Source organism: Anthonomus grandis, chromosome 15 (genome assembly GCF_022605725.1).
Source record: "Anthonomus grandis grandis chromosome 15, icAntGran1.3, whole genome shotgun sequence".
Lineage (NCBI taxonomy): Eukaryota > Metazoa > Arthropoda > Insecta > Coleoptera > Curculionidae > Anthonomus > Anthonomus grandis.
Window position 1 is genome coordinate 8,766,110 of NC_065560.1, and position 27,726 is coordinate 8,793,835.

Below are 27,726 nucleotides of genomic sequence, written 5' to 3' on the forward strand. Positions count from 1 at the left end.
CCTTAATGTGCGGGGTGAATAGAAACACCCATTTAAATTGGTCAAATTTGCTATTCTACCCACACGAGGGCGAATAGGAACACCTGAAAAAAAATTTAAATTGATAAAAAATATAAATACACAAAAAAAACTTCTTAAGAAAGTGGCTTCAATGTCATTTTCTGTAATATTAATGACTTGTCCGATAAAATATATATTTCTTTGTCTATTTTGATATTTTGTTGGAAAACACACCAGAAGCCAAGTTCCTTTATCTATTAAATCAAGCGAAATAGGAGAAACACATCGGAACAATTTATTCTCAGCAGACTGATGCTGATGAATTTTTGTATCCAACTTATTCTCGGACTTATCGGTGAAACTCGGTAGTGAAGTGTCCATTTCTGAGTCTGCATCTGAAGAATGATCTTGATCTTTTTCCATTTCAGAGTCTTCACTTGAAGAATGATCTTGAGCTTTTACTAAGAGGCAAATTCATTTTCGGGTCTGAATCTTCATCTAAGGTTTCCATACGTCTTTCCAAATAATTATCCTCTTGATCGTCTTTATCCAACGTGCTTCCAAAATCTGTACTTGTAACGCTTTTGCCAGCAGGAACTTGAATTTTACGACGTCGACTCTTCACATTTTGACCATCGCCATATCTCATTGTTCTTAGAAGGTTTACCAAAGAGTTATTAAGTCCTTCAATTTTCTGATTCTCATCATTTCTCTCGTCAAGATTTTGCTGCGGAAGGCGTCCCAAGACTTGATCCCTATCTAGTGGAAAAATTCTACACTTCTTTCTTCAAAATTCTAAAGCCAGATTGTATGTTTTTTCCAGCATTACAAAAAGACTTTTTTTATGCTAATTGACAAGTCATTTAGCAAGAAAATGAATCTGTCCTTTGGAACCGTGCAATGCTTTGAACCAGCCCCCATTTTCCATTTTTCAAGGATCTGTCGCCAAGCTGTTTTAAGAGGCCGGAAAAATGCCACGTCCAGAGGCTGGGTCAGATAAGTAGAGTTAGCCGAGAGGAAAATAAATGAAATATTATTTTCTTCGCAAAGAGATACCGTACTTGCAGAAAAATGTGAACTCAGATTGTCGCCAATTAAGTACTTCTTTCCCGGTAGATCTTTTACTGCAGGTATGACAGTTCTCTCTTCCCAATCTGAGAAGTAAATCGCATCAAACCAACTTGATGGACTTCTATTAAATCTGACGTTGTTTGGTCCTCCAACTCTATAAGATGTACACAAATTTTTAGCTTTGTAAACCACGTATGGTGGGAACAATTTTCCATCAGCTGAAGCAGCGTACATAATAGAAACGGCTGACCTGACGTATTGCAAATACGTTCTGGACAGCGACAGCCCCTTTTCGATATTACTTTCTTTCTACCCGGATCGTCAGTTAAATTTGTTTCGTCGTAATTTATTATGTTTGATGGCGGTACATTTTTCAACTCCGTGGCTAAATTGTCATAATAAACATTAATAGTATTGGGAGAAACAGCAGCTCTTGAGCGCTTGATGGCAGATTCTAGATCTTAATTCATTTTTGTGACGTTTTAAAAAAGACTAGACCAAGTCTCTGCCAGGGATATTATCTTTAAATCTCGTTATTGTTTTACCTCTACTGTCTAGGTAATTTTTTATCATCATCCTGACGTCCAAATGGTCAAGTGGATACCCCCAATCGAAACAAGCTATTAGTTGATGGACTAAAACATCTTCTTCTTGTTTGGTTAGGGCTGTTTGTCCTCCATGACGCTTAAGATTTCGGTTTTTGTGGTGCCGATAAAGCACAGAATAATGAATGTTGTATGTTTCGTGAGCCACTCTATAACTCATCCCGTTGTCAATTGAAACAAGGGCTATTTTTAGAGTTTTTTCATCAATTTTCTTATATGTTTTACCTCGAGGGTCTGGTATATAAACGCAAGGCATTTTCCTGCAAAAGAAAAAACAATTATGGGGTGGATAAAAACACCGTGTTTCTATTTACCCCAAAATTACTTAAAAGTGACGTTATGTATTATATTACATCATAGCAAAAAAAATAAGCAAGATAAGCAATTCTTCTTAGGCAATGTAAACCAGACACCTTACAGCTACTTTAACCAAAAACTCAATCTCTTACCTGTTTTTAGCTAACCACTGTGAATAAAGTTTTGCTAGTGATGAAAAAAGCACATGTGTTCACTCCGACGCGACGGGTGGTTGGTACTGCAATCAGGGCTGCCAACATAAAACATCTTTAGCCTGTTAAAGTAGTTATGGCGACATCTGTTGGCCGTTTGAAAACAAATTTGAAGCGTTGGGAGGTTTAATTCCGATGTAGATTTTTTTTAAAGAAGTTTCGCGTTTTTGTTGCTCTTCACCCAGCAGTTTCGATTCACCCCATTTCACGGTACGCGTTATGTAGATATTTAGTACTATACGGTCATCTTCAGTACTTGCGAACTGAAGAGTACAAAGGGTGAGAAAATTGCTGAAAAATAGAAGAATAGAAAAGTATAAGTATTCATATTCTCATGTTTTGTCTTGATTGTCTTTTTCTTATGTCCCTTGCCAAACAGCACACCTCTAATGGATATCCTGGGTTGGTCCACGCTAGGTCGAAATGTCCATGGATTAATTATGAACATCCCCTGGATAATAATTTTGTTCAAGTCATTAGTGGATTTTAAATATTCTGTATCCAAAAGATTTGAGGTACATGATTTTTAGAGGTATTCATGTTAAATACCAAAAAGTTTTAAACAAGTCAAAAAAATCAGTTAGAGTTACTATCCTTAAATTGTTCTTTTACCTTGATGTAAGGAAGATTATTGATATAAATCAAGTATGCTAAGGGACCTGTGACAGATCCTTGTGGTATTCAATGTCTATAGTTCTTATGTCTGATGACACACTACCAATCACGACCCTTTGGGTACGACCCTCTAGGTATGAGCTCATCAAGTTAGTACTATTTTGAGTGATGTTATAAATATAAAGTTTTCTGATAAGCAGATCGTGGGATACACAGTCGAACGCCTTACTAAGGTCACCGAAAATGGTCCCAATATGATCATTTGCCTCAAGATACAACGCCATTCCAGAAGTCATGCATTTTTCTTATATTTTTGTAAAGACTGGGAGCAAGGAGATTGGTAGTATTGTATTGTATTGGAGATACAATACTACCAATAGAATACTATTTCTATCTTTATAGAAATTATGATTGCCTGCTTTAGACAAGATGGAAAAATGTATTCTTTAAAGGAAATATTTATAAGTTTTTTAAGAGCAAAACAATAATGTCTTTAATCACCTTAAGAAGTTTAACGAAGAGACCGAAGATATCAAGTCAGTCTTTTTTGAGTTTTTTAGGTTCGTTATGATGTCTCATCAATGAAACCCACCTCCCCGAATTCAAAAACTGTTTCGGCTTAGGCTTGCTGAATCCTTATAAATAAACTTAACGTAATAGTCTAGCAGATTAAGATCCGGTGATTTGGGTGGCCACGCCACTGGTCCAATACCATTAACAAGTTTATTAAGTCATTTCTCCCCTGCCGGCCAATCCATCATTTATTTAATTATCATCACTGTTGATAATTAAATACAAATTATGCTTCTCCGCATCTAATCCAGAATGCGGAAGAGATTCATCTAATTAAATCCTTACTTATTATTTATTAATGTGTGGCATGACAGTGCCACACATTAATAAATAAATCAACTAAGTAGTCCTGCCGATCGTTATTAAGAAACTTCACAAACTGTTCCGAGGTTAATCTTGGTGACAGGAAATGAAGAAGCATTACTTTTAATAACGCCCAACCACACGTTTACTGAAAATTCATTTTGAAATGATCTTGGCCGAATTCCTCTAGAATTTTGATATGCCCAAATATGGATATTATGGAAATTTATTACCCCACGCTTTGTAAAAAGAGGACTCATCTCTACAAATAACACCTAATTTATAAAAGAAAGTTTTTATTTAAAAAGTTTGAATTTTTCTCCATTGAACCTTAAAGCCAGTGGCAAAATATTCTTATATCAGGCTTTCATCTTTTCTTTAAGAATGTATAGGACATACTATGGATTATGGATTTAGGTAAATTTCAAAACCATAGATTGTAAAAAAGTGAAAGGACGAAATAACCATCTTTATAATTAGTTGAGTTTGTCCATTGGTTTTTTTCATAAATGAAATGGATGTCCACGGGATATTCATATTTCAAAACCGAGGAAATCTTTAGATGTTCATTGGATAGACTTGTGCTGTAAGCTGACCAAACTATATACCGTAAACTGAGACTACTTGCACACCTTTCCAGTACATTTCCCAATGTAGCACCATACATTATAACTTTAAAATGTTATTGTACCTATTCAAGAGCTACCCATAGCTGGTAGAAAATTGGAAGAATTAAAAGAAAAATTTAAAAAAAGTTACCCCATGATTGGGACAGCTTGCACATTCAGAGAAAATGTTCATAAATTGCACTCTAAAGCCTATTCTGAGCATGTTACCTGTTACTCATACAAAGAACGAAAAAAGGGAACCTATTTTATAACAAGGGCCATCGTTCAATCAAAGCAATTAAAAACCGACATTTAAAAAAATATATATTTTTTACCAAAATACATAAAATTTAAAAACATATATAACAAGAAATATAAATGACAAATTAATTAAAAATAAACAAACTTTCTGCCACTAAATTTCTTGTAAAATTAGGCACATTCTTTGAAAAACCCATAGTCTGTAACAGTGCAAGACGTAACACTACCAGGTTCGGCTATTTTTCCCTTTTAATTTTCCTCTCAACCCCTGCGCCCTTTCAACAAATCAACCAAGCTAACAACTCTTTTGATATCTGCATCTTCTAGTCCATTAGGATTGTGCTGCAAAACTTCGTCAGGATTTGTAGGATACAAACCAGTTGCTCTAAATTCTGATTCGAGATTGTCTTATTCCATGTCTTATCCATATTTTGACTTAGCCCTGTCCACAATCTGCCAGTAGGTTCAGAAATAGTTCTTTCGGGATTATTTCTTTAGAGCATTGGAACCGAGACTCCTTTCTCCACTGATCGAGAATTTCTTGGCTGGGAAAGGAGTTGGATGATATTATTTATACCACATGCCTCTATAACCCTTGATGAAAAGTGTCTTGCCAGGTTGTCACCAATGAGTTCATGTCAAAAATCTGCTCGTACTGCTCCTATATTTTGCTCCTCGTGATCCACCTTGGGTCCAGTTGTCATAAACATTCAAAGGTTTATATTCAACGGTTTGTGGTTAAGGTTTTCCATTGGTATTTCCACAAATCATTGCACAATCATGGAAATGCTCTGAAACTCTTTCTGCTATCTTCGTTTTCCTTGGCACCATCACCTTCCGGGAACCAGGATTATCAGTCACGTTCGTTTTATCATTGTTATATAAAATTGAGGTTTTCACTTCTCTAATTGCTAAGTCAATATCAGTAAAGAAATTTAAAATTTCATCACGATCCACTGATGCTCTAGATCTCTTTATGGTTGAAGCCATTCTGTTACCTAAACAGTTCCTTTTTATGAATGATTGTCAGACATTGGGTCCTGGAAGTGATTGTTGAATATTTTTTCCTTGTTACTCCACGAATTTTTTATAATAATTAGAATTTTATATAATTAGTTTACTATAATAGTACTATACAATGTCTTTGAAATGAGAGCCTCTTCTTGATCACTCAAGACCTTTAGACGACCAACTAATTTCCAATGTGCACCAAGAAATCTTCGATTTAACGTAGCCCGTTCTACTTTGAAAATTTCAGCTGCTAATTTTTTCGGCATACTGACCTTTATACCTGAATTTACTGCCTCTACCGCTGGCACAAGTTCTGGAGTAAGCGCTAACCATTTTTAATCATTATTCACTTGTAACAACAGAAAGCTGGCTATAAAACATTAAAAACCTAACCTGAAATAAAAAATAAATAAAAATGCACGTGCTCAGCAAGTTGTGCCAAGTAGTCCCAATAATCTAAAGGGAACTGCACAAAGTCGCGGTCTCAGAAGTATTTACTAATTCTAACAGTAGGTTACACGTGTTTCGCTCATATTAAGAGGATCATCAGACCTTAGAAATCAACTAATATCGACATTATACACACAGTGTGTATAATGTGACCGTAAAGCATGTACTGTTTGTAGTCGATTTTTAAGGTCTGATGATGCTCTAAATATGAGCGAAACACGTGTACCTACTGTTAGAATTAATAAATACTTTTAAGAGCGAGACTTTGTGTAGTTCCCTTTAGATCATTGAATCTAGGTCTCTTTGAGAAAATGGACGACTTCTTTCAAGTAGTCCCAATTTACGGTATAGAACAGAGTGTTGCCGATGTTGTATTCTATTTCCTACATGACGACGTGATTTTCGAATTGACAAGGGTTGATGATCGCGACAACTTTGGAGAAATCGGGTTGGATTTCGTTACGAGGTTTTATCATATTTCTCTACAAGTGCTGCATGGAAAACAAGAGATCGAAAGTTACGTTAATGAAATAACACCTGGGATTTTAAAATCAGAAGTTTTTTAATTCTGTTACAATACTCAAAAACAAAAAGGCAACTGAAGCAGACATCATCATAGCTAAAATACTTAAAGCCATGTGATACTATGGAGCAGATGTAATGTATACGTTATGCCTCTATATTCATCTCCATCCATAAAAAGAGATCACCGACGGAATGTACTAACTACAGAACAGTAACTCTTATTCCACATACAAGAAAAGCAATATTCTACATCATTAATGACAGTGTGAAAACCTTTTTACTTCCACAAATATGGATTCACCCCAGGTAAAGGTACACGAGACATAATGCCCGACAGATCATTAAAAAAGCATAAAATTATTTGTGCTTCGTGGTCACTTCTATGGAAAGTGATGAGTAAAATATGGTTTCCCAGGCATCTAATATTTTTACCTTAGAGACTCTATAATGTCCAGAATAGAGATAGAGGCTGGTATCAGAGATAGATGCATACTTTAACCCCTTGATATGAGAAAAGTCTTTGACGATTAGGAAGGTCGAATATCAATTGGAGGAAGAAAAATTAGATTAAAACATGAGGTATTAGGATGATAGCTTGATTATTACAGCAGGCGAAGAACAACTGAACTAGAGAACTATAGTAGAAAATACGGTTTAAAAATCAAAGTAGAAAAAAAAACAAAACAAAAACCAAAGTAATGATCACTGATCGGTCCAATAACACATCCAACATTGAAAAGGTAACGAGATATGATATGGTGGACAAGTTTGTATACTTAAGATCGTTGAGAATCAAGGATGGTCGCTGTTCAGAGGAAATAAAGATCGGCAATGGTCATAACTCATAAAATATGGTGAGATCAAATTATTACAAAAACAGTACCTAATACTGATGAATTCTTTGTTTTTCCCAATTGCTGTTTACTCCACTGAAACACGGAAACTAAAGAAAATAGATCAAAAAACAATTAAAAGCTTCAACTTCTGCACAGTCGAATCCTAAGACTATCATGGGTGTAACACAAAACAAATGCCTGTGTTCTACAAGAATTAAAAATCAAAAAGCGTCTACCAAACTAATTAAATTTAGTTTACTCTTTTAACATACTTAGAAGAACAGGTGAGATGGAAAACTTCAAAGTAGATGGAAACCTAGAGAACTAGGTCTGCAGCGAACTGTTCGATAAATAGAAATGCCTGGACACTAAATGCACGTGGAAATACATCTGGCACAAGATAGAAAATTATTAAAGAAGGCAAGATCTGCAATCAAAAGCACAGATACATTTTATCCATTGAAGACTTGCTTACTACGTAACAATGTCTATAATATGGTTCATGTCGATAATATGCCTGTCTCTGTCTGATAATACACAGTCAAATAATTATTAATTTGATTGAGGGGTTTGTACTTTAGTAAGTAGACCCCTAAGTCAATATGAGATACTGGGTAAATTGCCAAGCAACAAATCCCATAACAAAGAGAGAGAAGGGGAGAATTTAATTATTCTTGATAAGCTATTTTCAGGCATTAAAACAAAGACATAACAAACAGAAGGTAGATTTTTTTATTGAGTTTAAGTGTCTATAAGGAAATAACATTTTATATTCTGATATAAAGTCATCGTTTTCAATTCGTGTAAACATATTTTAACCTGTTTGCCTAATATTGTTCTGGTAGAGAGGAATTTACAAGTGAATAACAAAAAGACCTTTTTCTTTATCCCAGATTTTTATTATCAACCTCATAAGTCAAAATTATTTACAAAACCAAACAAATATGCTACCTCAATTTTTTCAGCACGGCCGCATAGATAAGAGATTTTCTTATGCGAGAGAGAGAGAGAGAGGGAGCTATATGATCGTTATGCTCAAGATTTAAATAAATATGAATTATTTGTAGTACACGTGCTTGACTCCTAAAAGGCTCCCTCGGCTTGATTTGCCGAAAAAGCCTCTTATTACTAAACACCTCTCAAGTAAGTGAATAAAAACAAGACCTAATTTTAAAAAATCAATAAAAAATTGAAGAATTAACATCTAAGATGAGATCTGTGTAACGCAGACTTTCTTCATCACAAAAGATGGTCAAAAAATGTCTTTTTCATAAGGATTGACCTTGAATTGAAAAAATCGAGGTATTTTAAAAATTTCACTAAACATGGAAGCAAGAAATCTAGGAATCCAAGAAAAAATGAGAAAGAATATTTTGCTTCATTCTGAAGAAGTGAAATATAAACAAATACATAGTCACTCAGATAGTATCTGTTGTTACTTATAGGATATGTGATAATTAAGTATCAAAATGTTCAGTTCAATCAATTCATCGTTTGCCTGTACAATACTTGCAACATGACAAACAAATTTAGATCAAACTGCATGTAACGCGTAATATTTTGTTTTTTAAAAGAGCATGTCGCATGTCTTTGCACGGCAATTTCTTTGAGTCAGTTTTATTATCCGATTTTTTAAGCCCCAGGATTGTTAAGGCTTGGTATCTCGCCATCCTTAATCAAACACCCTGTATATGCTTCTAGAATTTAATGAATTAACTTATGTAAAAAAGAAACAGTATTAGATCAATTAATGAAATATCACCCTTGGAGATACAATTTATTGGCAATGGCTAATTCTTCGAAATTCTTTAATCAGATTCACAAATAAAGGAACTAAAAATTATGATATATCACATGAAACAAATTACTGTAATTATAAACAACCTTCAGGAATATTTTGAGAACACTGCTAATAGTTTTTAAATCGAGTTGTAAATGATGTAACATACCCACCTAGTTGAGTAAGGTAAGTGCCGATATATGTAGGGTAAAGAATGGTAAAATAAATTAGAATTGTTAAAAAGAATAACCTTTATATTGTATAGTTCGTTTAAAATTCATTTGATGATCATTTTGAAAAAGGTAAGTTATATTAATCACAACGTTTAATTAATAAACACCTACATTAATTTTGGACCGACGCGTAAAATTAATACAATAAAGAATTGTAAATATCCATGTATACATATATTGATCTGGTAGAAAAGTAGTTAAGTATAGATAATTTGTTAAAAAATATATAAAAATTATCAAGATCGGTCGCAAAAGCAACCCAGTGCTTTTGTTGCACCCACTGACTGTCAAATAAGTACTGGCAACATAAGGGAAGCAAATTTGCCAGTATTTAAGACGAGTGACCTTAGAATATTGAAAGGCCTTTGTAATAAAAGTTTACACTTCTGTAAATTTTGGAATTATCTTATAATAACATTTTCTTTTTAACCTTTTTATAAACACCACAAATTTGTGAAAAAAAGTTCAAAAATGTTTGAAAGTAATTTTTTACATAGGCATCTTCGAGAGGCAAGTAAAACAGAGGCAACTAATCCTATTTAATTGATAATCTGCTTAAGATAATATTTTAATTTAATTATTATTTTTAAAATGTAATTTTAAGGTGCAGCACTACAAGCGGAGATTGTAGTGCTGCACTGCAAATAAAATTAAAGAAAAAATAAATTAAGACGAAACGTCCGTACATAAATGTTTATTTCCGTATTTTCTTAAACGTTAATTTTCTGTTTTGTTTTTTTAGACATAAACATGTTTTGTTTTAATTTTTTTTATTTTTTTTTATAATCAATATATTTTCAGTTTTTATAACACAAGAAAAGGGTTCGTATAAACATCTTATAATTAATTAATTAATTTATTATAATTATAGATACGTGATATTATGACGTAAAATATCCTAAAAGTACGTACAAAATATATCTTTAATACGTATATCTGTACTGTTTGGGAGTATCCAGGCGTTTCATATAAAACATTCTTCAAAGCCTCCCAAAAGCCCTTAAGGGTGGAAAATATAATAAGGCATAAAAAATAATAACCCTATTGATAGGGGCAACAATTTAAAAAAAAATTATATCCCATTAATAGCTTTAATAAAAAAATAAAACTTTTCCGTGCCAAAGAACTTTCGACAACGAATCTAAAGCTACGTTTCCACCGGAGAAACATGAAGAAACTATTGTGTTTCTGTTGCTCGTTGCTTAAAAATGTTTCCCAAAGTTCCTAAGTGTTTCTTCTTATTTCGACAACAAATGTTGCATGTTTGCGATTGTTGGTGGTTTCCAGTTTTAGCGGTAAACTTCAAAAGAAATTCGGTAACAACAGGGAACAGAAGCATATTGTTGTCTGAGTGGAAACAGATACTGCAACTTGTAGTAACTTGTTTTTATCTAGTGCGGCTCGACGGCGAATGTCGAATAATTTATAGTCGGTCGGACGTGTGAAACAAATAGAAAAATGCCGTTCATGTGGACAAATGAGTTAATGCTTGAATTAATCGAAAACTATAAGCTTTGTGAGTGTTTATGGAATACAAAGCACGCCCAGTATAAATGTAGAAATACGAAACACGATGCTTAGACAACATTGGCAGAAAAAACAGGCTCAAATATAGAAGAAGTGAAAAGAAAAATGAAAAATATTATTGCACAATTCTATAGAGAAAGAAAAAAATATCGTACTTTAAAAAAGTCGGGAGCCGGCGCCATTTTTATTTCAAAGTGGTTTGCTTATGAAGTCTTGTTGTTTCTTGCGGTCAGGAACAAAGTTAGAAAATGTACTGAAAAAGGAATAACTACAAGTCAGGTACGTACCATTCATCTCGAACTTGTTTAGCTTCCAACGTTGAATTACGTGCTTGTTTTTGCAGTGATGCAAACATATTCTTTTCTCCAAGAACCTGGGATAATTTTGCCCGTATCTTTGTCTTCAGAATCAAAGGTGCCAGGAGGTGAGTATGATTTTCGGGAATATAAACTGCTGCTCAGAAAATTATGGAGATATACACATGCAGCAACTAATTCAACTCTGTCGGGTTCAAGTAGCATGGGTTTTCCTAATACCCTGAACCTGGCAGACATAATTCCAAAAACGTTCTCAGAAATACGCCTAGCGCGTGATAAGCGGTAATTCAAAATTCGTTTTGAGGAACCTTTCTTTTGAGTGCCAGGGTAAGGTTTCAATAAGTTTGGTGATAGGAGAAAAGCGTCATCTCCTAGAAAAACAAACGGAACAGCTTTGGTTCTTCCTGGCAATGGTTCTAATTCAGGCAAATTGAGCGTGTTTTCATATAACATTTTTTTGAAACGAGTATTGTCAAACACTCCACCGACGGTTATACGACCTTGGCTGCCCACATTAAAATACATCACCTCATAATTTGTGTTGGCCACAATAAATACCACTACACTGAAGAAGGACTTGTAATTATAAAATTCACTGCCACTATGTTTTGGTGCTTGTATCATAATGTGTTTGCCATCCATAACACCGGTACATGTAGGAAAATTCCAAAGATTAGTGAATTGATGTCCCGTAATAAGCCACTCCTCTCTACTCTGAGGCATCTGAAAAATAAAAAAATCGGTAAATTTGTTTACCCAAAACTTCTCTCGCTATAAATATAATTTGTATTTCATATTCATTTAGCTTTGGTTAGTTTAAACAAGGTACTACAGATTAGACATTTCCATTTAATATTTTTATGTTTAAGGGGGTAACTTTTAATTTTCAGAGTGAAGATGATGGGTCAGGCAGCAGTGCAACGGACAGCGGGGAAGTTAATTCGCAAAATTCCGAGGCAGATGAATTAAACGATTCTTTTTTGATTGTTGGAGAGTCGAACAATGACGTAGACAATCAGAACAAAACCGTTGCTGTTATTACTGAAACATCTACAAAGCCTGATGACAGCAGAACCAGATCTCCAACGCCTTCCACATGCAGCACTAAAAAAGTACTAAGCTCTTTAAAAGTCCAAAAACACTGAAATGTAAGAAAAGACAAGCTGAGGTGGAAACTGACGAACGACAGGAAGAGGCATATCTAGTGCTGAAGCAGCTACAAACTAAAAAGCCACGTAATCGTTTTCAAATTTTCGGCGACTTAGTTGCCTGTAAAATCGAAAATCTTCACAATGAAAACGCTAAAAACGCGGTAGAGCATTTAATCTCTAATATTTTGTATGAAGCGTCTATGGGTAAATATGATCGGCCATTTCCATAGTTTCAAGGTTGGCATACATCTTCGGCCAATAACAACACAGCAAGATATTATTCAGATAACAAGAACTATTACTCATCCAGTTCCAATGCTTCTGTTACACCAGCCTCAATAATACACACACCTATGCGATCACCAAATAGCTCATATGAAACTAACTATCTTCCCGAAACAGAGACAAACAACACGACACTCTCAAAAAAAAAGCAGCCTTGTAGTAATCTTCAAGAATCATCCATTCCTGATGCGATACGTTATCGGATTATTATTACGGACTTGATGTACATTACTGATGCAACATTATTTGTAAAATAGAATATCTCTTTAATTTTCTAATTAGAATTTTTTTATTTTTTATTTAAAATTTAAGTAGAATATCTCGTTAATTTTTTTCTCACAATTCAAAAAGTTTGTATTAAAATTTTAGTAAAATGCCTACTCATTACATTATGTCATTTGATTGAAAAGCTGTGTATTTACCGAGGTATCTACTTACCTTAAGTTTATCCTTCAGAACTTCAGCGATTACTCGACATACTTCTGGTATAATTCTACTAATTGATGGTACTGAAATTTTTAACAAGTACATCAAGGAATGGTAAGAATCGCCTGTAGCAAGGAATCGCAGTGTGAGCAGCAATCGATCCATTGGTGAAATGGCTTGTCTATAATTGGTATCTTCTTTCTGTATTTTTGGGGCAACTTGACATAATAACCATTCAAAATCGGTGCTGGACATTCGTAAAAAAAATTTGACACTACCATTATTTATATTATTTCCTATGTGTAGATCGTCTTTTTTTTATGCATTGAGTAGGTGCATGCCACCATATTCACTTCTATCACAGAGACTTGGTTTCACCCAATATTTGTGCTTTCTTTTTTTCTTTTTTGCCGACAACTCTATATAGGCCGCCGCTGCTGCAGCTATTTAATCATCTTGATCCATGTTTATCAACCGCGGTGGCAACACTAAGTTGCTCTCTTTCAGTTACCAGAAACCGCCAGAACCAAAAAGTTTACATTTGTTGCTAATAAGTTTCTAAATTCACAAACAAGAAGAAACACAAGGCAACAAAAATGTTGCTAATTGTTCCTCCGGTGGAAACGGGGCTTAAGATATGGCTTACTGATTTTATAGGATATTATATTATAATGGCATAAATATAGGGTTGCAAAAATCTGCATTAAAATATCTAAAAATAAGTAAACACTTTATTTATGATGTTTCCCCGGATCTTGTTTACTTTAATTAGCTTAAATTAGATAAAGCTTCCTAACATATTACGATTTTACTAATATCAAGGTAAATCCAAAAATAGAATTTTATCAGACAATGTTCCCTAGTTATTATAAACAAAACAAAATCGCAGTTAAAACCATATTATTGCTGTTGTTTTCTGACCCAAATAAATATTGTATATTAATATTGCAAAATGAGAATATCGACTTAAAGTAGGATTAAAAAAATTATAAATTTTGCATTAGCCATAAACGTACTAACACTATGATAAAAAGTTTTCATGTGGTTATGATTTCAATTTTAAAGCAAATAAAACTGTAAGCCAAAAACGTCTCCTAAACTTAACAGTCAATAATTAAAGTTCAAAAGGGTCTCTATTTTACAACCGGATTGTAACAAAAACGATCACGGTTTGGTCTCGTGCATTTTGCTTAGCACGTTATAGATTACGCAGCATATTTTTCAAAAGTTACTAGATTCAAAACAATAATAATTATGAAGAAATTTAAAAACAAAACAACGTTGCGAAGGAAAAAATATACAGGGTGACGAAATCTAACTAAATGTTGCCGAAGACTTGCTAAAACAGGCGTGGCATTTGCATTTTACGTTCCAAATAACTTGGAATTTAGATTTGTTGCAGCTTTTTTTTATTGAAAATATGATATTGGCTTATAATTATTTTCAAATTTGCTTTTTAAAAAAATGATTTCAGATTAAAATAGCTGATAATCATAATAATAATTAAAAAGAACACGACCTACTAAGATTGAGATTACCATCTATTGTAATGATAGTATTTTGGTGTCCAACATAATTTGCAACTTTTCCTTAACAACTATTTGATATTATTATTTATCTGGTAAAAAGCCATTTAATTTTGTAATAAAGTTTGATACACGAAGATTTTTGGTGCTTTTTTACACGTTTAAATAATGTGGTTTGATGATTTGGTGGGAGATTATTGTGATGTGCCCCAATGGTGTATAGAGAAGTTTCAATTAAATGGAAAATTTTGATCATTGGATGCAAAAGCAATGGTTCTGTTTATCAATATTCAATATCAAAGAAATCAGAAGACAATTTTCTAAACGACCTTCTGGAAATCCTAGATTCTGGCCCCATCTACTTAGTTGACATAAAGAGGTTTGATGTTTTCCATACACAAAGGATTTTTTAAAGCTTTAAACTATTTTTTATTAGGAATTTAAACTGTAGTGTGGTATTGGAAAGCAGTAACAATTAATTTTTCTCTTATTTAAATATGGTTTAATTTATTATTCATATGTTTTCAAATGAATGAAACAAGATAATACTAAATAAGTTGGCCCCCTCACTAAATTTGTAATACGCCCTGATTAATAAAATTAATTAACTGTATCTTATATTTCATACAACTGTTTCAAAAATTATCTCAGTTTGGACATATTAAACGATAATTCAAGTGATGCAACTTAATACGAATTACTCCGATCACGAAAAATAGGCGTGCGAAAGTGCGTCAGTGATATTTATTAATACAAAACGACTGTGCCTTGTCTTATCAGAAATCCCAGGTTCTGATTTGTTTTCAGCGGTAAATATAGTGATTTTTATCACGTATACCACCTTTAGTTGGTCGGAAAAAGCCAGACTATTTGAGTGGAATACGCTTAACAACAAATGTATACATTATGTTTAATCTACTTTAAGTGTCTGGCTTTGTTGACATATACCTACCTAACGCGACGGTTGAAATAGAGGATCGATTTTAGATTATATGGATATATTAGAGTACTTATTTAAACAAAAATAACTGAATTAGAGGGCATTATCGTGTGAAAACTCGATATTTTCTTCACTTAGGGCACTGCTATACAGAAATTGAATTTAACATTTTTGATGTAGAAGACCCCGTTCTCGGCTTGGGATAATCTTAAATACTTTTGAACGTCTAGGTGTAATAAAAATAAAAGAGGTTTTTCTAGAGATGATTAAAAATGCAGTTATACTACCTTGATATAAGGGAAGTTCAGGGAAAGGCTTTGTTTTTAAAATTGTGCAAGTACATACATGCTCCGACAATCCCACGGATTATGAAGTAAAAGAATTTTCCGATGATATTGGTCCTAAATGACAATAACACATTTTACCATAATATGTGGGGACTTCAACGCTAATGGTCCGTTTACACGCTCATGCAATTTTGCACAAGTCAATTTGTGCATGCAATTTTGCACAAGTCAGTTTATGAATGCAAATTTGTACAAATTTGACTGAATTGGGAGGCGGTTTATGGTCCGTTTTCACGTTCATGCCACTTGCGCAAACTAGATTTGCACATGCAAATTTGTGATTCTTGTTGCAGTTGTGTATTTATGGCACAATGGCGATTTAGAGTTCCTAACTGAGCCTCATAAAAAACATCATTAACTAATTTCTCAGCGTGAATGCGTTGCTCATGAGAAAGTTCTTTTAATTTTGATGCCCATGCCAATCCAATATGATTGAACTTATCATCAATATTTGAAGGCACTGCAAAACGTTTCTGAATGGTATCCAAAACGTCATCATATTTTTGGTTGTGCCTTTTTGCTGCTCTTGATGATGACGCTTGTGATGCTGGACCAGGTGTACTTGGTTCAGAATATTCAGATACTGGCATGGGCGTGTGTGGTTCAGATAGATGATCATCAATAAAGTCCTGTTGAGTTTCATTAGTTTCATGTATTTTAAAAACCTAAAACCAAAAAAAGTTCAGATTACCTATATGTATATTATAATAATTATTATACTAGCTTGTAACTTGTTTTATTACGCTATAGTTAGAAGCACGCAACATTATTAATAATATTATGCTCTTTTTTGTAGTTTCCTAAAACTACAGCCGAATGGAAGAATATTGCGTTGGACTTTCAAGAGAAATGGAATTTTCCTCATTGTTTAGGTGCTGTAGACGGAAAGCACGTACAAATTACAGCGACCCCTGGAAGTGGCTCATATTACTTTAATTATAAAAAAAATTTTAGTATTGTTTTGATGGGCATTGCAAATGCTAACTGTGAATTCATATACAGCGATATAGGAACAAACGGCAGAGTATCTGACGGAGGAGTCATTGAAAATACTAAATTTATTAAAGGTTTAATCGGAAATAAACTAAATTTACCGGCTTTAGAAGTAGTTGTACCAGGTCAACCTCCTTTAAATTATGTTTTTGTGGGAGACGAAGCTTTTGCAATGAGACCCGACTTTTTGAAGCCATATAATCAAAGAGAGCTTAACAATGAAAAAAGAATATTCAACTACCGTTTATCTAGAGCTAGACGCATTATAGAAAACACCTTTGGAATTTTGGCTAACTGTTAGAATATTCCATACATCCATTAATTTGAAACTGGATAATATCGACAAAGTTGTTCTGGCGTGTTGTGCTCTTCATAATTTTTTAAGGAGAAATTCGGCTAACTCATATACATTTAATGACGTATTTGACTTTGAAAATATTTCAACTGGTACCACTACCCCTGGACTGCGGACACAACCTGAGAATTTATTAAATCTCGCGGGCAGTCACAGTCGCCATCACAGTGCCGAAGCAAAAGATGTGAGGACAAGTTTTAAAAACTATTTTAATAGTAGTTATGGTAGTGTATCGTGGCAACATAAAATGATATATAATCAAAATAATAACGCAAATTAACTAGGTATAGGTATAAGTACATATTATATAGGTAAATACGGCAGCCCTATATACTTATACGAGTATACTATAACTAACAATAAATTGTAATGTATTTAAAAAAAAACGGTTAAAAAAGTTAATAAACGAATGTGTTTTTACCTGAGTTTCATTTTCTTCGTCCATATTTGATAAAGTGCCTCTTGGAGTTTCCTGGTCCTGTAGGAAGCTCAATAACTCGTAGTACCATAAATGTGGAACATATATTTCTTTTGTTCCGGCACCGGACTTCTCAGATTCAAGAACCTTTATAGTTCTTTTCTATATGTGGTTCTCATTGAATTCATTTTCTTAACTACCGTATCCCTGGTTGCCTTTCTATCAATCCATTTCGTTTGCATTTTTTCAACAAGAATTTCATATGCCTGTGATTTTGCATTTCTATCACCGTATTTTTTTGATTTTACTTTCCAAAAACATGGAAACTATTTATAGAGCTCAATAAACTCCCCCATAAACTCTCCCTCTTTAGTTGACATCATAAATTTACCCAAAAAAAACGAAAACCCCAGCGAAAACAATAAAACAATACCGAAAATTTAAACCCGGCGGAAACCTGTCAAAACAAGAAAACGGCGTCCAAGTGCATGCGCGCGATCGAAAACTGTGTTTAAAAAGTTGGAGTGTCGTTTATACGCTCATGCATTTGCGCCAACCACATGCAAAATATCTGATCGCGCTAGATTCACTGAAGTCAAGCTTTTTGGCTTGTGCAAGTGAACGATTTTGGTTTTCATGCAACAGTTTACTTGCGCAAATTGGGCATGCACAAGTCAATTGGCGCAAATTGCATGAGCGTGAAAACGGGCCATAACATGCAACGATTTACTTGCGCAAATTTGTTTGTACAAGTCAATTGGCGCAAATTGCATGAGCGTGTAAACGGACTATAAGAGAGGTAAGAATGAAGTAAGAAAGGACTATAAGAGAGAAGCATCCATCATACAGAAACATCACTGGGAAAATTTGCACCGAGAAACCTTCGTTAACGGTTAAAGAATGATGTCCCAGCCCAAAACTTAGGGTAAATAGGCGCCAATTACATAATCTGATTGTTGCAGTGAAAGTGGCTTAATTGGAGCTAACATTTTTTTTTTTATCACAAAATATGTAAATGGATTACTTACTATAATCGAACATATCTATTTTAAATATAAATCGGATTAATAACCGTTAATAAAATCTTTTATTATGGAAATAGAACAGTTCATTTGCCACAAAAGAAAAACTTAGATTATTACAAGACTCATCAATTGTGGTAATCGAATAAATGTGCCACCACAACTAAATAATTTATAAATAAAAAATATAAAAATTTAACCTACACACAATATACACTTTATTATTAGGGATTGTTTCTATTTTGATATTTTTTTCAAAAAATGTCATGAAAAGCGACAAATTTACGTTCATTCTTAAGGTTATCACCCTATATATTAAAAATTTTATTTTAAATGTTATTAACTATATATGACTATTATGAATGTATAAAAAAGACAATAACACGTAACAAGTATATAAGTTTATTTGATTTGAGTTTCAAGCAAACATACCGGAACAAACGAGAACCTATAAGTTTCGTTAGGTCTTAACTAAGAAACTAAAAGGTTTACCTTTCTGGGTGATTACCTTGTGATTTTATCAAATTTTTTCTAATAAGTCTTCTATAATTTCATTATGGGAAGACCAATCTGCTATAAATACAATAAAACGTATAAATTTTATTGTTTGTAGACTGTGATGAATTCGCGGCCTTAAGTGCATTTCTAATGTCGCAGTACCTGTTTCATAGTTTGCCTGCTGCATCTATATTTTCTTTTTTTATTCCATTCGACATACAAGAATTCTTAAAAACGAAAAAAAAAATTTATGAGGGGCATATAAATAAATGATGAAAAGTTTATTAAATCACTCGCATTAATTTGGAAAAGAAACAAAATTAATAAATATGATTTCGGATTTGGTATTTTATATGAACGCAGAATTTCTCTAGTACCACACAAATAAATATCAACATATAAACGCATTCAAATACTAATATTTGAGTGCCTTCCGTAGTACAATTAACATTTATGATTAATTCTGACATATAAATACAAAATCTTTTTTTTTAAAGAAATTTCTCAAAAATTTAATACTAATTATACGTTAACTTAAGAAAAATGTAAATATAAAAAATATTTACCAGGTTTAGTTTAGAAAATATTCTCCTAAAAAAACCAGTCAGGGCCGAGAGTTTATAAAAATGATTGATAATGTAGAAGCTTTCATCTTCAATTCCTTCATCTAAATTAAAAAATAATAGAGTTGGTGGTTGCGTTTAGGTTTAAAATTAAGTTGTGGAAAGAAAAGTGTACATTCTCCAATGTTTAGAGCTAAATTATGGAATTCGGCAATCTAAGGAAGGCCTGTTAAATATGTGAATTTTCCACCAATCCATTAAATAAAATTAAAGTATAGATTAAACAAAGTATATAGGTATAAGCCTTTTAAGTACATTATTTACATATCTTTAAGTCCAAAAAACAAATCATTATATTGCTAAAGAATAAGGGATTACCAAATAGAGGCAGATTATTTGAAAAAAGTGTGAAATGGGTCTAAGGAGACTATGTCCATCTTGTGCACAAATTGCTGCTTGGGCTGCTTTTCTTTCACACCCATTGCAATTTTCTACTCCACGGTTAAACGCTCACTCTAACTTTTGCTTTTTTAAGGTTCACTTAGGTAAGGGAACCCTTACTATTGGCTGTCTGCAAATTACAGTATATTTTTTACGTAATGCTGAAAATGCTCCCACCTTGGCTTTGAATTTAAGGCCAGAAAAGTGAGCAGAAGCTTTAATTTTAGAAAAAGTGTATGACAACCTGATTTAATTATAAAATTTTAACATTTAATATATTGTAGAAATAGTCTAGCTGCTTACTTAGATTCGAAATCTTGAATTTAGGATTCAAAGCCTCACGATTTCAACATTCAAAAGGAATTCATTGATGATTTTCTTACAAGTTTTCGGACACCCTCACCTTCTCTCCAGCACAAAGGATATTTCCTTCTCCTACAATACAGGGTTATTCGATACAGATAACCTAGATGTTCGATACGATTGAGATATTCAAATTTTTCCGTTTTTCTCCAAAAGGTAGATCTTAATGGTTTAAAAGTCAGTTTGCAGAAAATCTTAGAAAGTTTCAAGCAAAATACACTCTCACGAGATGTGTGTTACGTTTGCAACGAGAAAAATGCAGAAATACATTATACAACATACAAGTTATAACCATAGGTAAATTTGGAAAAATATTTGGGCTAAATTTCTCAAAATTTCCTTATTATCTAAGCTAGCTGACAACCTACAAATGCTTCCAAAACTGCTCGACAACGTTTTGATTTATTATGAATCGTAAAAAAGTAACTTTACATTTTACAAATTTTTAAACTGTGTGTAAAATATTTTTTTATAGGTGGATAGGCTTACCGGATTATTAATCTCTACTTTGTATAAGTTACACATCGTTTCTATAGTCATATCAATAGGAAGATATTCTCGGTCAGTTTGTTTACGCCTATAATGGGACTTACTTATGGGAATACTTAGGAATAGAAATAATTATACTTAAAAAAACAACATTTTTTTAAAAAGAACCAAACGACACCTAAAAGGAACCAACAGCCATATATATCAAATTCTCGGTTTAAAAGAAGGAATCACAGATATACACAGCTTTAGGTTATAAAGATAGAATAATGTTAATTCCTTTACTTACTCCAAATTTTCTTGAGCTTCTTGCATTTCCAGCATCTGCAACATCTATTTACCCCAAGAGTTTTTTGATATTTCCTTAAAAAAATAACTAAAAAATATCATCAACCGGCACTGCAGTAAACAATACTTGCTTCTTTCTTTTAAAATGGAATTTTAATGATGGCTGTCATTGTAAACGGAACTTTTGTCACTAGATGACCGCAGTTATATTTTCGAGAGTGTTTAGTAATTAAACCTGTAGAGATAGTATTTATTTACCCAATTGTTCAGAAAACTCGATTTCTGCCAAATGGCGCTTGGTTCCTTGTTCGTTAACACTATCCATTTTACCATAATCAACAAGGGTTAAGTCAGGGCTTCGTGCTGGCCAAAGTATTGGATTTTATCTACCAGTCGAAGTGACAGCCCATAACGAGCTGGACAGCCGTCAAATAAACAAGTTCAACAAACGGTAAAGACAAATTAATATAAAATTTTTAGCTTTAAAGGCCTTACTGAAACACATTTTCTAAAACTTAAATATATATATATATATATATATATATTAATAACTTATGTAGATAAAATACATTATTATACACCTACTTAATTCTAAGCAAACAAAAAATACAACATAATATTATACAAACCAATCACTGTGGAATAAAAACGAAGGCACAAAGTGCTAATATACAAAACAGGATATTTTCGAAGCTATACCACTACGTTTTAATTGTTTCACCTTTTAGGGTAGGAATAAATGAGAATATTGGCAAAAAAGTGTTGAAAGTTTTTTTGCATATTTAATTTAAAAATCGATACCAATATTCTAATAAGACGTATCCCACAAATTTCCGATTTTACGTTTTTTACAAAAATGGTTTCAATTCACTGTGTTCCTTCGAATCCTAATATATCGTAAAAATCATTTAACTAGAAATATTTGTTAGGCGCCTTTTCTAATATGTAAATAAAACAGCTGATTTTTTTCTTTCTAATAGGTCGTATACCACAGTCGCTCCATGGTTTTACTAAGTGAGTGCTGATAGTATATACTTTGTTGCATTATTACAATTAAAAAGGGTATCTTAAGTGTCTATATTTTCAAAATGTCGAAGGTAAGTTACATTGTAATATCTATTATTTTCTTAACGCATTTAAATTTATTTATACTATAAAATTATAGTAACAATATTTGCTTTTTAAATAATTAGCTCATATACGTCGTATTGTAATTCTAAATAACCATGTTGGATACGACATATTTATAAAACTTACTGCTTAATGCAACGTAACGATACCATGTATTTTGTGGCTAAGGTCGTATTAGAGCTATAAATAAATGTATTTGTATGGGTTTATCTGTGCAAAATCTATAAGAATAATTTATAATTTAGGCATTTTAAGCCAAATTATAAATAAAAAAAAATACTGTGACACCTATAGAAATTGAACGAAAAAGAACTTTTTTATTTAGAGTAAAACTGGTTATAGCTATTTATTTTTTTAATTTACCTTTAAAGTTTGTTATGGGTAGATATTGTAAGCCTTTTACTTAAACGAACCTATTACTAATGAACCCAAATTCATCAATGACGAAGTAAATATTAACGAATACAATGTGCCTTACGATTTAGAAGTAATTAACGAAGATGACAATAACTTTTTTCAACACCCCTTTGATAATCACAGCGTGAACGTTGATTTTTTGCATTCCGCAGTTGTAATTTATGACAGTCTGCCAATAATCAACTTAAATAATACTATTGAAGCACCCCAAATGGATGAAATAGATGAAGATGACCTATCTCTATTGGAACTTAAAAGCAAGATTTGCCAAGCTAAAAATGTACAAGAGCCCAAAGATAATTTTGATTCCAAATTTATATGATTATCACAAGAAGACGACTTAAATGAAGAACAAAATCAAAATAACCCAGATGAAGATAACCCTGATAAAGAAAACTCGCATGAACATAACTCAGACGAAGATAACCCAGATGAAGATAGCCCAGGTTTAGTACAGTCTGAAGGTAAAATTTAACATCAGTAAAATACTAAAGATGGGAGAAAATTGTTGGGTAGAGGCCCAATAAATCTAAAATTTCTTGACTTAAATGTCGAGGTTTCGACTTTAGTAAAGTCATCCTCAGGACCCCTCGATGGAAACCAGATATTATAAGTTTTATACTTTAAAGAACATAGTAGTTTTTTCCGAAATTTAAAAAAATAAACATTTTAAATTCGTTTACCATTGTAGTGTCCTACAGATAACTTTATAAAAGTCGAACGTCGAGATTTAAATAAAGAAGCTTTACTTTTATTGGACCCCTATTCAAAAATCTTCTCCCATCTTATTCAATTTTGGGTTGCAAAACCTATTTGAGAATCAATTTCTTTTTTTTTATAGATACAAAAATAGCTGAAAAAAGAAGGAAGAAAAAAGCTAATAAAGAATGATGGGATAAAAATGTCAACAAAAGAAAAAGATTGATGGGAGAAGAGTACACTGGATACACAAGATCTAAAGACGGGACAGTTAAACACGATACAAAAAGAATACTTGGACCTAAATGTATGTCGAGTTTTTGTAAAAAAGCAGCAAATCGTTTCTGCCACCTAATGTCAGAAGAAATCAGACAATCAATTTTTAAAACATTTTGGAATATGTCCTGGGAGCAAAAAAGTCTTTACGTTTTGCACATGGCTAGTTACGTTGAAAGAAAAAGAAGTTACACAAAAAATCCATCCAGAAGACAAGGTTCCTTTCAGTACTATTTAAAAATTGAGGACGGAAAACACCAAGTGTGCAAGCAAGCATTTCTTGGTACGCTAGGTATAAAAGAACGAATGGTTAGGCACTGGGTTAATGAGGGATCAGTGTTTGGAACACAAAATAATCAGGAGAACATAAACAAAAATAAGACTAATAAAAAAAATACCATCTACAACTTGTCAAGCTATGCATGCAAAAATTTCCTGTGGAATGAAACAGAAGGGGAACTATGTTGTTCAGTTTTTGTAACCTGCATCATCAAACATCTGACATCAGCTTTGGAGGCAGACAAAAAACCTAGTATTTTATACTCGGACAGTTGCGGTTATCAAAATAAAAATGTCGTTCTGTCCAATGCATTGTCCTTTCTTGCAACTAAATTTAATATTGAGATTGAACAAAAATTTCTTGAGAAGGGTCACACTCAAATGGAGTGTGACTCTTCTCACAGCCTTATTGAGAGACGATTGAAGGGAAAAGATATTTTTCTACCTACAGACTATATTAATATTATAAAAGATGCCAGAAAAAACCCAATGCCTTTAGAAGTTGAATATTTAGACCACTCGTACTTTCTTAATTTTGACAACCCGAACTTGATGAGATATAACTCAAGTCGCCCAGGAAAATTAAACAGTCCGTTAAAGGTGGCAGACTTAAGATGTCTAAAATATTTACCTTCACGGGAAATCTTGTATATAACTAAACACGACGACCCGTATGCAATTTTACCACAAAGACAAAAAGCAATTACCTTGGATAAATACGTACCCAGGCCCTTATACAGTAAAAGGTTAGAAATTTCAAAAGAAAAAATGGATGGATTTAACAGTTAAAAAAAGTGATTCCAAAAGACACGCACTACTTTTACGACCTAATAAAATGTTACGAAAAAACAGAAGTATCAAACAAGAAGGTAAACAATACAGAAGTACAAAAAAATAAAAGTTCCACAAGAAAGACTGGTAAGGCTGTAAAAAAAAGTAAGGGAACAAAATAGTCATATTAGAGTTCGATTTTGTAAAGATTTGGACTAGTTTTTCAATATTTGTTTTAAATTAAACTTCTGTTTCCTAATTTTTTTCTTTAAAAAAGTTTTGATAAGGAATAAAGTAAATTCGTTTTAAATATAATCGTTGTTAAATTTGTCTTAAGCCACAATATTTAGAATTTAGTTATCGTGCTAACATGACAACTACAAAGAAATATGTTGTATTCAATAAAGTCATAATATTATGATAAGACGTAACTCACTTATTGCCGCCAATTTAAAAAATAAGTGAAAAAAAACCTCATAATCTAAAACAAATAATAGAAAAAAAAAGTATTAAAAAAAAACATTTTTTTCTTAAATACTTAAAAAAATATACGGTTTTTTCTTCCTCCTGAAAAATTTGGGTTTTGTGGGATACATCCTATTAGAATATTGGTATCGAAATGCGGAACCATCTCACACAAATTTTTCTCAAAAAATCAACCCATTTAGAATCATACATTATTTCCTACTGATCTATAATCAGCCACTTTTCCTGAACTTGTTCGACCTGTTGCGTCACTATCGGACTCCTCAGCCTTAGTCGCAACTCTAGTTTTCCTCCGGTTTTCCTTCTACCATCCATGAGCTATATAAAATATTTATTAACATATTTTCCTAAACTGTCAAAGATTTAGACTTACATCAAAGCTATCGTGTATCTCGCAATGCGTTTCCAACCGTTGTAATTTCAAATTAACGGTTCCAATCAGGGAGTCGCTTCGAAAAAAGCCGCTAAAACAGGAAAAGATGTCGCTAGCGCAACCGCAGTCGCAGCTAGAGCGAAAATTGACCAATCATGGCACGAGTTTTAAGTTGATCAAGCAGTGGGGGGAATAGGGAGGGCGGGGTTAAGCGGCAAATGTGGGATAGAATTGTCTTTTACAGATTGACATAGAATTATTTACGTAGAGGTGTATGGTGAAAGCTTCAAAGCGAAAATATGTATGACCATAAAGAAATTCGCCAAACAATGATTGAAGAAGTGGATATTTTCTAAGCTTTCCTCATGGACCATCAAACGACTGACAAAAAAACAAACTCTTCATAAATTGCAAATGCCAGATTGACTGTACTTACTAGTAAATAACATGCTTTTCTCCGAAAACAATTCTAGTGCAGTTTATTCAAAATTATTCAAAGAAAATTGAACGTCCTTGATATGACCATTAAGGCGAACGCGTTAGAAAGTAAATTTCTGTTTAAAATTCTGAAATGCATATAAATAATACTGTAAAAGACAATTCTGACCACGTTAAATGTAATAATGTGTTAAAGCAACATTGAATAAAGAATACTGGATCTAATAGACAATGTGGCAAAAAGTAAAGAATTAGCCAAACTTCTTTTGCTTTCTTACTATTATCCTTATAATTGAATGAAATAATTATTCTTGGTGAATTGGTGACCAAAGATTTTAAATTAAAAGTGGTATTTCGTAGATAAATTGGCCAATTGCTAAAGAAAGCTATTTGTTTCTAGCCAACGTTTCGAATTATATTTAGTATCTTCTCAGTTTACCTCCTCTACAGTAAATAGAAAAAAATGAACAGTAAACAACTAAAAACAGTAACACTTATTATCAAAAGCTTATCTATTTAATTTTTTAATGATTATAAATAAAACACACGTTGGCAGTTACTATACAGGGTGACAATTTCAAGAGTAGCCATGGCTTATAATTTTTAAACCGTAAAAGATATAAAAAAATGCTTAAAACCGTTTCTATAGTAACAAGGGGGAACCAAAATGATGAATTTTTTAGGGATATACTATCATCCCCCTAACCCCCAGAGCCACCCCCTTAAAAATTTTAAATTGGAAGGGTAGTCGAGTGATACCTTGTTTGAAAGGTCTATTAATTCCCTATATTATATCTACTTATAATAATCAATGCATTTATTTTAGAGTTATGCCAATTTTAATATTTTATTAAAGGTTATTTAGGTGTTTTTTAATTTCTTATAAAATTAACATATTTTGAAAATGTCATAAAATATTTAACATTTGAACATTAGTACAAATGGTTAAGAACTAGGAAAACACTCTGCAATATTGCGTTTATTCTATTTTTAAAACAATAAAAATCTGCATTGAACGTGGCTTCCATTATTTTGCAAGCAAAAGTACAATCTGTTTTCAAACTCTTGACGAACATTTCTAAAAACTTCAGTTGTTAATAATTGGCACTCTTGTGTAATTCTTTGTTTTAGCTCCTCAATGGTGGCAGGCTGCGTTTTGAAAACAACCGATTTTAGGTGACCCCAAAGAAAAAAATCGAGAGGGGTGAGATCTGGCGATCTTGGCGGCCACTCAATAGGTCCTCTTCTACCAATCCATTGGTCTGGATAATGATTATCTAGCCACTCTCTAACAGGCAATACATAATGTGGTGGGGCCCCATCTTGTTGAAAATGCAATAAATTTTCATCAAGAACAAGATCTCCATTTTCATCCCTTTGGTTTTCCAATTCCGTTATTACTAAAGGCTCAACAGTTGTTTCTAACATTTCAGCATAAATTTCTCTATTTAGATTATCATCAATAAACAATGGCCCAGTTATATTATTCCCTAGAATTCCGGCCCACACATTTATTTTTTGGGGATA

The 27,726-nt window shown here is 32.8% G+C and overlaps 3 protein-coding genes across 4 annotated transcripts in view; 1 reads left to right on the plus strand and 2 right to left on the minus strand.

The window, feature by feature from the left end:
• LOC126745381 (mitochondrial chaperone BCS1) overlaps nucleotides 1-27,726 on the plus strand; it is a 479,053-nt gene that overhangs the window by 372,155 nt on the left and 79,172 nt on the right. The window lies entirely within an intron of this gene.
• LOC126745385 (uncharacterized) lies at nucleotides 9,493-13,980 on the minus strand. The gene is made up of 2 exons (XM_050453214.1): nucleotides 13,099-13,980; nucleotides 9,493-11,947 (listed from the first exon to the last, which is right to left on the minus strand). Exons 1-2 carry the CDS (start codon nucleotides 13,339-13,341, stop codon nucleotides 11,231-11,233), a joined length of 960 nt encoding a protein of 319 aa, XP_050309171.1. The 5' UTR covers nucleotides 13,342-13,980; the 3' UTR covers nucleotides 9,493-11,230.
• The window catches only part of LOC126745377 (coiled-coil and C2 domain-containing protein 1-like), a 29,908-nt gene continuing 24,015 nt past the window's right edge, over nucleotides 21,834-27,726 (minus strand). Inside the window, exons 11-12 of one of the 2 annotated variants that reach the window (XM_050453203.1) lie at nucleotides 25,762-25,852; nucleotides 21,834-25,706 (exon numbers count right to left, since the gene is read on the minus strand). In XM_050453203.1, coding sequence (XP_050309160.1) covers nucleotides 25,587-25,706; nucleotides 25,762-25,852 — 211 coding nt within the window. In that variant the 3' untranslated portion in view covers nucleotides 21,834-25,586. Of the gene's footprint in view, nucleotides 25,707-25,761; nucleotides 25,895-27,726 lie in introns of both variants that reach the window. The other variant, XM_050453202.1, reaches the window with a different exon arrangement.